The 12,559-nt window shown below is 51.6% G+C and overlaps 1 protein-coding gene across 7 annotated transcripts in view; it reads left to right on the top strand.

The window, feature by feature from the left end:
• GAS7 (growth arrest specific 7) overlaps positions 1-12,559 on the top strand; it is a 198,391-nt gene that overhangs the window by 152,133 nt on the left and 33,699 nt on the right. For 5 of the 7 annotated variants that reach the window (XM_040630032.1, XM_040630031.1, XM_040630036.1 and 2 more), the window contains exon 4: positions 4,428-4,513. The exons of the other annotated variants lie outside the window; for them this stretch is intronic. In XM_040630032.1, the coding sequence (XP_040485966.1) occupies positions 4,428-4,513 (86 nt within the window). The remainder of the gene's footprint in view (positions 1-4,427; positions 4,514-12,559) is intronic. 7 annotated transcript variants of the gene reach the window in all.

Raw genomic sequence — 12,559 nt, 5'->3', positions numbered from 1 at the left:
GGAAACTCTGTGTTCCGCCATGTTGAATGTATGAATTGGAGGAGGGGGTGGGTCTTAGGAACAAGGCCTTGGGGCCCCTGGGTTTCTTCTTGAGCTTGAGAAAAGAAGCTACATGTTTATTCCAGAAAGAAGGGAGATTGGGGCCAGACCTAAAGGCGGCAGAAAGGGGGCTGTCTCCAGGGCTGATTTTCTTGTTTGAAAGAGTAAGTCTACTCTTTGGGGTCTTTCAAGGAAAGAAACGTGGACAGTGGGGCGTGGAGGTTGGAGCTTTCTCTACTGGGGGCCTGGCGGGGAAGCAGAGCTCCTGGGAGTGTGAATTCTGGATAGCAGACGATGCTGGCTCTTCTCTGTTGCTTGGCCTCTCTCGACAACTCTTGCTACGCCCCTATTCTGTTTTTATTATCCTCTCCCTCTGCTTCCTGAAGGCCTCCTTTCCCTTTCTACCCAAATACCTGCACCCTCCTCTCATGACTCATCTCACAAGCCCTCTCCCCGTTTAACTGCCCACAAAGAGGAATGAAATGTGTGCATGTGTGTTTATATTTGTGTTTGAAATTATGAAAGTTACTACGTAAGAGCTTTCTGTTCCCTTTTTCTTATCTTAAAAACAGCTGAATTTGGCATTTTACTTTTTTTTTTTTTGTATTCCCAGACTGAATTATGTTCCTTATGGTTATGATCAGCCCTTGACCAGTTTTATTATAATCCCCCCCCACCCCCTGGAGGTTTCAGAAGCACCCACTTCTGGCCTTCCTTGTTTTTCATCTAACCCCTGGTAAGCTGAGAGCCCAGAGAACTGGAAATAATCAGGGACGCTTATGGGTGAGCCATAACTGTTCAGATCTCCACCGATCACTTTTCTGAGTGTGCCTGGGACTGGTAGAGTGAAACACAGCAAGACAAGGGCGGGGAGAGCTGCTGGACGGGGAGAAATGGTTGGATGGGAAATTATCTTTTCTTTCCCAGTAATTGTTTTGACATGGAAAGTAATTAGCCAGCAGCTGACAGCTCAGAACTGAAGTGAGAACAAGAGAACGGATTAGGGGCACAATGCCCCTGCATTGGCAGTTCCTGGCTGCCCATTCGTGTGGTGGGCAGGGCGCCTGGGGGATGCTGGAAGCAAAGACAGATAGCGGTGTACTGAGGGTGAGCTTTGACATGCTGTGAGGGGAGGAGGTGGGTGTCCGAAGGAGCTGGGGACAGCCATGGTGTACAGGGACTCAGTGTCATCAAAGGTAGTGACTGCTTCCAAGCTAAGACCTGCTCTGGTAAGAATTGACCTATTTCATGGAACTGTGGTTTGGTTCTTCTGTTGTCTTTGGTAGATATTCAGAATCAGGTAATGCTGACTTTTGGATAATCAACTGGGAAATTTACCACGTTTCCAAACTCTTGGTGTAATTTGGGTTTAGGTATTTCTTTGTTGAGCGTTTGAACGAATTTGCCCATAAAACCGTCTGGGTCCAGTGCCTTTTGGAGGGAGATCATTTTTCAAAGGTTTTACTCCTTTTGGTGTTTCTAGTGTCCTTTGAAACCGTGTTTGATCATTTGATTCTTATGGAAGGTTATGTATTTATTAGCATGTAGTTATAAATCCTATGCCCTTGCATTTAAAAAAGAAATCTCTTGCGAGATCTGCATCTGTTTTCTTTCTAACTCCACGTTCTGAGCATTCATGTGCTCTCTCAGGCTCAGATTAGATGGGCTGACCTGCTTTTTTATTGTTGTGATTCCCCCCCCATAGCCACCCCCACACAGAGAACTCGCCTGAGTTGCAAATGGCATCCTGTTTCCATTCATTTCTAGTGCCATGTTTATACCCCCGTCTCCGTTTTCCTTTGGTTTACTTTATTGGCTTTCAAATGTCTTTCTGACTTCTTAATTTGCATGGTTAGTCCATTTATTTGTATTTGCTTGGTTTCAGTAATGGAATAATGAAGGCTATGGATTTCCCCCCAAATGTAATTCAAGCCTTATGCCATCTGTTTTGATATGTTCTTGCTGATTATTTGCTAAATATTGTGTAATTGTGGTTTTAAATTCTTCTTTGACCTGACACTCAGAGGGCATTTTCTTAAATTTCCAAGTGTTTGGGAATTGGAGGGATGGGGACCTTGTGTATTTGTTCGTTCATTATTAATACCTGCTTTTATTGCTCTCTGGTCAAAGAGTGTGGCCTTCTTTTTTTTATGCCTTTTGCAATTTATCAATACCTTATTCGTGGCTTCAGCTTGCCCAGGCTTTTTAAAATGTTCCGTGGCTTGTTGGCAAAAGATGTTATCTTGGGCGTCTGGGTGGCTCAGTCGATTAAGCGTCTGCCTTCAGCTCGGGTCATGATCCTGGAGTCCTGGCATCGAGCCCCAGGTCAGGTTCCCTGCTCAGCGGGGAGTCTGCTTCTTCCTCTGCCCCTCCCCCCCGCTCATCTCTTTCTCTCTCAAATAAATAAATAAATAAAATCTTAAAAAAAAAAAAAAGATGTTATCTTTGTTTGTAGTCCCTGATGTTTCATATCTAGTTCATTCAGCCTCTAAATGAAATTACTAAGATGTTCGTATCCTCACTTTTGTCTACTGCTCGGTCTCGACTGAAAGCAGCAGACTAAGGTTTTCTCCTGTTGGCTTTAGAGTCTCTGTGTTTCATGCATTTCAGTGCTATGCCGTTTGATAAATGACAGTGACGCCTTCATTGTGGGTTGTATCTGTCACCCGTCTAGTGCCCTTCCTGGCATAGCTTATGCCGACATGAGTAGCTTCTCCTCGATCCCCTTCACGTTCTCTGATGCTCTTGGGATCCCACCCCCAGCTCCCCTTAGCCAGCGGGCTCATGCGTAGTAGCAGCATTTAACCGGCTGCCAGGGGGCCCGAGTGCAGAGCAGGGCTATGACTGGCCATGCAGGTTCATTTCTTGGTGGTTGTTGCTTCCCCAAGCCACTGCACTGGGGGCCAGCCGTGTGCCCTGTGTCTGTGCCTGTCCCTCTTCCCGAGTATCAGGCCAGCCCTGCAGACCTTGAAGAAGCCCAGCTGCCCAGAGGGGTCTGAGGAGGGGGTCTGTGTTTCTGCTCGCAGGGGGCGCTGGATTTTTCACGACAAATGGCGGAAAATGGGGGACATCCCCCGCATGAAAACGGTCCTGTGTGGGGGTGTCTTCATCACCCCATTGCTTGCATCCGGCAAATCAGTAGATGTCAGTGACTTTCGGCCAACCTCTCCCCTTCCTTCCTACCGTACCTTAGGGCGTGCCCAATGAGAACCATGGGTTGGACCTCAGCTTGTCTATCTTCTCCAGTTCGACCCGCATAGTCTGTATGTTGCAATTCCTCCCAGCCTGGGGCATGCGCAAAGTATGCTTGCCTGGTGTCTAGAGACCACACAGGCTTGGGGCTCGAGGCCGGTGGAGAAGCAGAAGCAGTGGCCGTCCCTCCCTCCGTCTACCCCTCTCCCCTTTTCACGAATTACTTCATGACTCAGAGCCCCCTTTCACAAGTACTGCCCCCGTTTGATTTTCATACCAACAGAGTAGGTTTGGAGACTGGGTAGAATTCTCCCCATTTCCCAGATCTGGAAGCTGAGGCTCACGGAGGAGGAACTGCTCCCTGAGCTCACGCAACCCTGTCTGCGAGAGAGCAGCATCCCTTCTGGGAACTGAGATCGCACGGGTCCCCGGGTGTACTTGTGTCATCAGGAACATGCGAGACTGTTGCTGGAAGCTTCGAATCAGCATTGATGGAAATATGCCGTGGAAACTGGCAGATGCTACAAGCCAGCCCCACCCCCACCCCCTTAAGAGAGCAGGTTGATCAGAACGCCTTGGGAGCATGAGTGAGTGTTGTAGGGGTAGAATTTTACAGCCTTGATTTTTTTTTTTTTTTAACTTTTGGAAAACTGAGACTCAAAACGGATGGCCTGTCATCCCCCCTGGCTATTAATCGGCAAAACCAAATTTCATAGAAACTGGTAAACCCAGTGCTTTTTGCATTCTATACTGGCATGACAGTGCTGTGAGGGCCAGGGTGGAGGTGTTCCTCCGGGGAGCTGCCGGCAGGTGGCGGAGGGCCGTCTGACTCCGTGGAAAGAGCCCGGACGGACCCTGGACCCGCAGCAGTGGCCACAACTGATGTGGCATTTTCAGTGACAGCTGTTGGACTGCAGTGACCCCACATCCTGTTATGAAGCGTGTCTGCATCTGGTTCAGAAAGAAACGTGGTCCCCCAAGAGTTCCGCATTTGGGAACTGGGGATTAGAGAGATGCTTGCGGCCCATTTCCAGCTCCGTGAACCCCGGTCAGATCCCGAGAGAGATGGTCCTGGCCGTGCGAGACGTCTCAAAGGCTGGCAGGCAGTGACATAGGAGAAGGGACCACGGTTGCAGGCAGCTGGCGTTGCCCGTGTGTGGCCGGCGTGGTATCTGAGCAGTGTTTCTCTCCCACAGTGAATGGATACCACGTGGCAGGGACCCCAGCGCACCCTCCCGAGACTGCCCACATGAGTGTCCGAAAATCCACCGGTGATTCCCAGGTAAGGGGTCGTGTTACGGGAGGTAGGTAGGGGTCGCCCGCTTGGCAGGCCCAGGGAGGTGTCGTGAAGACGACACCGAATGGGGGTCCAGGTGACCACAACCCGGGGCTGCCCCAGGTAGAAAGTGACTGGGATATGTGGGTCATTCCCGTGTCCCATGATTGGGGAGAATGGGCGATTGTGGTTTGTTGGTTTTCTCTAGAAGTTGGGGTGGTTGCCGTGGGGTGACAGTGGTGGGTGGTAACCATCGTTAGGGCAGGGGAGTCCATCCTGCCGTCTGGATTCCTGATACATACCGTCTCGGGTTCTGTCACTTTAAGAAAATGGATGGGGCAGGCCGCTTCCTTTTTCTACACACCCCCTTTCCCCACCGTCACACTTCACCCAGAAGGGAAGTTTGTAAAATGTTTTCTCACCTTTAATCGTCTAGCACGGAGACCTCGATGGGATGGGAGGAAACGGGGGAATGGTTTAAGATTCAGTCCCATCCTGTTTTCTCATTCATCCGATCCGTTGACACCTGTACAGACACCTGTCTGTACCTTTCCCATCTTCCAGGCGAGGCCACTGTCTCAGGCCGCTAATTAAGCGACTCGTACAGGTGACTCGAGTACTGAGTGGTCAGTCCGGACCTCGATGCCAAGCCCCGCTGTGTTCCAAGTTGCGCTAAGCTGCGTCTAAGGAATTGAGGACTGGCTTATGTACTCTCTCCGTCAGTTGCATCCAGGAGCTGTTCTTAATGCGGACTCCAGACTCCGCCAGCCCTTTCCAGGCCCCAGGGGAGAGGGTGGCGATGGGGACACTGCTGTGGTGTCCAGGATGACAACAGCTGTTTGTTACGCCCAGCAGCGGGTCCCATGCGCCAGCCGTTGCAAGGAAGGCCTCGTGATCTGTTGCTGCAGCTGGCTACAATGTGGCACTTCGCTTTACTGCAGCCAAGAGCGTTCCTTTCTGGAAACTTCATGACGTTGTCTCAGGAGGCTGAGCATGGGCTCAGCTTCGGTTCAGCTAGCACCCTAGAAAAGAATGTGGACGTCCTTGTGGGCCGCAGCTTCTTACATTCTGCGGGACTCGCTCGTCCCCCAGCCTCTTGTTAAAATGTAGATTCTGATCCAGGAGGTCTAGGAAGGATCCTGAGCTTCTGTTTCCAGCCAGGCCCCGGATGATGCTTGGTGATGCTGGTGATGCTGGTGATGGTGATGATTGTGATGATGCTGGTGACTCTGGTGATATTGGTGATGCTGGTGATGGTGATGACGGTGATGATGCTGGTGATGCTGGTGACGGTGATGATGCTGGTGACGCTGGTGATGCTGGTGATGCTGATGCTGGTGATGGTGATGATGCTGGTGATGCTTGTTGATGCTGGTGATGCTTGTTGATGCTGGTGATGCTGGTGATGCTGATGCTGGTGATGGCTGGTGACGGTGGTGATGCTGGTGATGCTGGTGACAGTGATGATGCTGGTGATGCTGGTGATGCTGGTGATGGTGGTGATGCTGATGCTGGTGATGCTGGTGATCCTGATGATGCTGGTGACGCTGGTGATGCTGATGCTGGTGATGGTGGTGATGCTGATGCTGGTGATGGTGGTGATGCTGATGCTGGTGATGGTGATGCTGGTGATGCTGATGATGCTGGTGATGCTGATGATGCTGATGCTGGTGATGGTGATGCTGGTGATGCTGATGATGCTGGTGATGCTGATGATGCTGATGACGGTGGTGATGCTGGTGACGGTGATGATGCTGGTGATGCTGGTCAGAGGACCGTGCCATGAGCAAGGACGATCTGGGCGTGGTCGATAGTACACAGTGTGTGTGTGTGTGTGTGTGTGTGTGTGTGTGTATCCCCTCCACTCCCCTGCTCGGGGCACACATCATGCACATCCCTGACATTGTGTGTCTTCTGCCAAGCCCCCCCCCCCCCCCCCCCCCCCCGCTGTTCCCACACAGCCTCTATCAGTCATTTGGCATGAAGCTGATTGACTGCCTGGCTGCGGACTGTTTTCTGAAGACATCGGCTGAAGTTCTGTTACCACACACCTGAACGAGCCACTGCTCCCCCACCCCCAAAATACTGTGGAATTGTTACCAAAACTTTTTGTTTTTGACGTTTATTGCTATAACCTTCTGAGAAGCTGCTTGGACCCAGGAATATCCCCGTCCAGCACCTGTTCTTGGGATACGTCCAGGGGTTCTGATTGGTGTGGAATGTTCGCTCAAGCATTATTTACGGGCCTGCTGCCGTGCACCCAGCCGAACTGTCCGGCCCCAGGGATCAGCGTGGCCGAGTTCGGCACTGCATAGCCAGCCTGCTCTGTTGGGCAGACACGAGAAAGCGCATTTCTGAAGAAAATGTCCTGAATTTAGGGAAAGGCTGAGAACCTAATAATATTGAGCGGGAAAAGCAGCACGCACACTCCACACATGGCCAGTCTTATTGGGAAGAGGAAATCCACGTGTTCGCAAAGACCAATGACTGGAAGAAAAAGAAACCAGATGGTGACGTTGGCTCTGTCTGCGTCTAAGAGTGATTCTCTGTCGGGGACATTTGTTTGGAGACGTTTCGGTTGTCACAGCTGGGGAAGGGGTGCTGCTGGCTAGCAGCTAGCGAGGAGGGTTCTAGTGTATGACCAGTCATCCCACAATGCACAGGACAGCGCCCCGCAACAAAGAGTTGCCCAGTTCGAAAATGCAGTGGTGTTGAGGTTGAGAAACCTTGGTCTAAAGGACTTTTTATTTTTATACGTTGCAGTATCTTTCACGTTCCCTACAATGAACCATTTTACTTGAATAGAAGGCACGTACGATGCGGCGTACCGGTACTTGGGGGTGTGGGGCTGCCCAGCCGTGGAGACCCAGGAGGGGGCAGGGAGAGACTGCCTTAAGGGGCCGGTGGAGTGTATTCTTTCTGGATGATAACGCGGAGAGTGGATTATCATCAAAGTATCGTAAATAACGCAGCGCGTGGAGAGAGCAAATCTGCAGTTGCGCACCGGTTCCAGAACCGGAAGGTAGCGTGTTATTTTTTTAGGTCGTGGAAGGTTCTCCACAAAGGTGCTTGGGGCCAATCATGGAAATAGGATGAGAAGTTTTCGTGTTTACGGACAGAGCTGACAACAAATGATCTCCAAGTATATGTGCTGCTTTTAAGCGTGTAGTGTTTACTCACGCGGTCCCAGGCTGCCGATTATAATAGGTAATGATTACGGCGGAGTAATACCTGAAGAATGAATGAATGAGCAGATGAACGCAGAGCCATTTGAGATACAGGCTTGGGGGTCGGCCCAGCAGCTTGCCCAGGGTTTGCTCAAAGCCCTGTGTGTGCTTTTTTCCGTGAGCTGTTCCCCCTTAAACAAGCTCGTCAGGGAAATTAGAATGTCGGGGGGTGTACGGGCGGGGAGCACATACCTGATCTTCCCGGCAACCAGGAACGTGTCCCCAATGTGCCCTGTCATGGGCAGGACTGCCAATGGGGTGCCCTGCAGCCAGTGGGGTGCCTGCCGGCTCCGCCCCTAGTCCTGGGAGACCAGATGGCTGGGCACAGGTGGTGGTGATCTGGCGCCACCCAGTGGAGGTCTCCAGCCTGCCACCCTGCGGTGGGCTGCCAGGTACTGGATAAATGGGGCCCACCTGCCTGGGTGGGCGCAGAGGCTGAGTTTTGCTGGCCTTTGCAGAAGCACGTCCTGGCCTGTCCCCTGCCTGCCCGCCTGTGATGGGATCCCTCGGATCCCTGTGCAGCTGGGGTGGGTAAGGGACCTGCCCACCAGAGCCCATGCCCTTTTGTGACCAACCTTTCTGTTGTTCTGGCTTCCTATACGGGAGAAGAGAACAGGGGTGGGACCGAGGGCTTGGAAACTTAAGGGTCCCATCGGAGAAGGGAGCTTGAGGTGGAGGTAAGATGCTGAGACTCACCCATCTGACGGGGACCCCCTCAGTCCAGCAACACATGTTCCTTTGAGCGTCTCCTTCGTGGCCAGGCACTGAGTCGCGGGCAAACAGAGCCCCTGCCTTGGTGAAGGCTTGTAGCTGGTGCCGGAGAAGACAGGAGATATGTGATCATTTTCGTGTCGGCCTTGAGAAGTGCTGGAGGAAGTGTGTGCTCTGGGCACCTGCTTGGGTGGCCGGGGGGTGCTAGAAATGTCAGTGATGGGCTCTAGAGGGAGAGATAGTAAGCTAAGACTGGACAGATGAGTGAGGGATTAGCTTGGCTCAGGGTGGTGGTGGGGAATAGCCTTCCAGGTGGAGGAAACAGCACGTGTGGATGCCTAGAGGAGGGGAAGGAGAGCAATGGTTTTCAACGAACCCGCAGAGGCTGGGTGGGGCTGTGATTTACTGAATCAGCATGGATGGGCTCTAGAGGGAGAGATAGTAAGCTAAGACTGGACAGATGAGTGAGGGATTAGCTTGGCTCAGGGTGGTGGTGGGGAATAGCCTTCCAGGTGGAGGAAACAGCACGTGTGGATGCCTAGAGGAGGGGAAGGAGAGCAATGGTTTTCAACGAACCCGCAGAGGCTGGGTGGGGCTGTGATTTACTGAATCAGCATGGGAGGAAGTCATCGAGAGGTTTCACTCTGGATCCTGCCTGCCGGGGAGGTGGGATCCAGGCTATTCACGGGGCCTGGAGCCAGGGTCAGAAGACACGCCCAGCCCGGGCTGGTGGGTCAGTTGTGAACGGCTNGCTGCAGGCCACCCAGCACTGTTCTGTAGGTCACCACCACCGTGGGCCCTCACCTCACAGAAACAGCAGAGTGGCCCAGGCGAGAGGGGGAGAACAGACTGGGGAGCGACTTTTAAAAAGGGAAGGAGAAAAACTTTCTAGAATCATAGGCAAAGGACATTAAAAAAAACAAAACAAAAACCCTTTTATTATGCACATTGGCAATCATTTAGAAAAGTAGAAGTCATGCTCTGATAAAGTCCCAGGGACTAGTCATTTAACTGCAATGATTATTGGGCCAGTCTTGTTTCATTCATATCCCCATTCCCTCCCCCTTCCTGTGCCCCCCAGATTATTTTAAAGCAAAGCCCTGACATATTGTTTTATTTTATTATTTTATTTTTTTATTTTTATGTTTATTTTTTTTAAAGATTTTATTTATTTGACAGAGACAGCCAGCGAGAGAGGGAACACAAGCAGGGGGAGTGGGGGAGGAAGAAGCAGGCTTCCAGCAGAGGAGCCTGTTGTGGGGCTCGATCCCATAACACCAGGATCACGCCCTGAGCTGAAGGCAGACGCTTAACGACTGCGCTACCCAGGCGCCCCTATTTTATTATTTTAAAGATTTTATTTATTTGACAGAGAGCGAGTGAGAGAGCACAAGCAGGGGGGGCCCCAGAGAGAAAGGGAGAAGCAGGCTCTCCGCTGATCATGGAACCCACTGCGGGGCTCGATCCCAGGACCCTGGAATCAGAATCTGAGCCAAAGGCAGACGCTTAGGCCGCTGAGCCACCCAGGAACCCCCTGACATACTGTTTTAACTGGGAACATTTCAGAGCATATCTGCGTAGGGGAAGACATGGCCGCACCATCCTTAGCCCACATAAAGAGACGTTACTGTGGTATTATCATCTAATATTTATAATTCATATTCAGACTCCCCATTTGTCCTCAACATGTCTTTTATAGCTGCCTGTTATTTCTCCCCAGTCCAGGGTCCATTCCAGTTCTGCACGTGGATACATTGTTGGCTGGATTCTCTTTTGTTTCATCTCATTTATAGCTTTTAGCTTCTTTTTATCTAGACTGTATTTTTTTTAAGATTTTATTTATTTATTTGACAGAGATAGAGACAGCCAGCGAGAGAGGGAACACAAGCAGGGGGAGTGGGAGAGGAAGAAGCAGGCTCATAGTGGAGGAGCCTGATGTGGGGCTCGATCCCCGAACGCCGGGATCACGCCCTGAGCCGAAGGCAGACGCTTAACCGCTGTGCCACCCAGGCGCTCCTATCTAGACTGTATTTGCCGCACATTTGATCTTTCGTCTTACCCCACAGTGACTCTATGTGGCAAGAGTGCAGGTCAGTTTAGAATGACCACATGCTTAGTCTAATTGTTTTCTTAGGCTTAGACTTGGGGCTAACAGCTCTGGCAAGAATATCTACCACCTGGGGCCTCCCAGGTTAGCCCCCTACCAGTCATGCTAACCCGGAGTTTGAGCTCCCAGTTAATGCGATGACTGCTTTGTGGGGGTACATTTTCCCTTTCTAATTAGCCCAGTAATCTAGGGCGTGATAGGGTGAGACCATGGGCATATCCTGTTCCTTCACAGGCTTTCCACTCAATGCTTTAAGCATCCGTGGTGACCGTGGCCTGAATCCATTTTGACTTTGGGGTTTGCAAGTGGTGATTTTGTGATGCTTTATCCATTTTTATGGGCATTCTTCCTTAAAGAAATACTGCCCCCTTTCTCTCTCACTGCCTTTTGAAGTTACTCATTTGTAGTCATTATTCATAATCATGCTTAAATTGTCCCAAATTTGGCTTTTTGGAACTTCTCTCTGCTGGCGCCTGGGTCGTTTTGCGAGATCACTTCGTTCTTTGCACAGTCTCTAATCTCCCAGAATAATAAGATGTTCCAGATCGACCTGGAATCTAGAATGAGCCATTTCTCCAAGGAGCCTGGTTCCTCTTAGTACAGAGTAATATTTAGAAACCAACTTCTAGCTAGTAGGTAGTCTCCCTGTGATGGAGGAGTTATTCCTTTGGGGCCCTTTTGTAAAGTGCTACCGTGATATGTGTGTGTGTGTGTGTGGACATATACGCGTATGTATATATAGTGCATGTATGTGTCACGTGTTTATGTGGATGACGTTGAAAACATAGGCACGGACCATTGGCAGCAGGCACAGAGCCCAAGGTGCTTGGAGGAGCCTGGGGACACCCTGCTTAGCCCTGGCTGAGACCACAGCTCCGGGAGGGCAGAGGGTGGGAAGGTGCCAACGCCCCCCGACAATGCCATTACTTGCGCTCCTGTCCTGGCCCGAGTTACGCCAACCTCTGTGTCCGGCTTCATACCATAGAGCCTCAGACACAGTGGTCCCCAAATCCAGGTTTGTGAATGATGGAGCTCTTTCCCCACCCCTGCAGAGACACTTGGAAAACAAGAGGGTATCCCCAGCCTCGAAGTGGGGAGCTGGGAATTTAGAGAAGAGAGATATTCAGCTCGGGGCTCTAATTTCCTCCACTGACCACAACAGAGGCTCCCCTCCCACATCCACCTCCCAGGCCTTGTTGTACCTGCAAGAGAGCCCTGCACCTGTCACAGGATAGCGGCACTTGAGCCCCTGCCTCGCAGCCTCCATCCTCCTCCCAGGTGGCCCAGGTGGCAGACGCCCTGGGGGACCCCTGATAGCTCAGGAGGGTCCAGGGTAGGCGAGCTGGATGTGTTGATGCTTTGAAAATGTTTATCGAAGCTGTAATTGGTCACAAGCTTGAGGTCGCCCCAGAGCCTGCTGGGACTGCTAAAGTGGCTGTCAGAAGCAGGGGAGCTTTGATGAATGACAGAATGTAGATCAGTGTCTCCCCAAGGGCGGCCCCCAGATTCTCCTTCAAAGGCGCTACCTCCCCCACAAAGAGCTGCTGGGTCAGCTCTGGGAGGTGCGGCTGGGACCCGATTTGGGGCCAATTCCTGTGCATTCTGATGCCCTCCAAAGCTTGTGGACCGCTGATAGCAACCAGTGAAAGTGAGAGAAGGCACATGGCTTGGCAGGCGACAAGGCTAGTGAGTTTATTCTCTTGTCTGTGATGCGGGTGATCTGTAGAGCCCCTTTTAGCTAGACAGTCTGAGGGTAACGGCTCCCGTGACCTGACTTTCTTACCAGCCCAGGTAGGTCTGGACGGGAGTAAGGGGATGGGCAGACCATGAGCAGAGGGCTCCGCCAAGCTCCCTGTTCTGTGTGGCGAGCAGAGGGGGTCCTGAGACAGAGCTGACCCCATACCCAGACGCTCATTCTGCTGGTGGTCTGGGGCTGTGCCCACCCGGGATGGCGTGGGGGGCTGCTGGTTCCCTGAGGCTGGCCGGAGAAGCCTCTCTGACGTCCGT

This window comes from Ursus maritimus, unplaced genomic scaffold (genome assembly GCF_017311325.1).
Source record: "Ursus maritimus isolate PB19 unplaced genomic scaffold, ASM1731132v1 scaffold_14, whole genome shotgun sequence".
Classification (NCBI taxonomy): Eukaryota; Metazoa; Chordata; class Mammalia; order Carnivora; family Ursidae; genus Ursus; species Ursus maritimus.
Note: the sequence above shows the minus strand (reverse complement) of the source record. Positions and strands in the feature narration are given on the sequence as shown.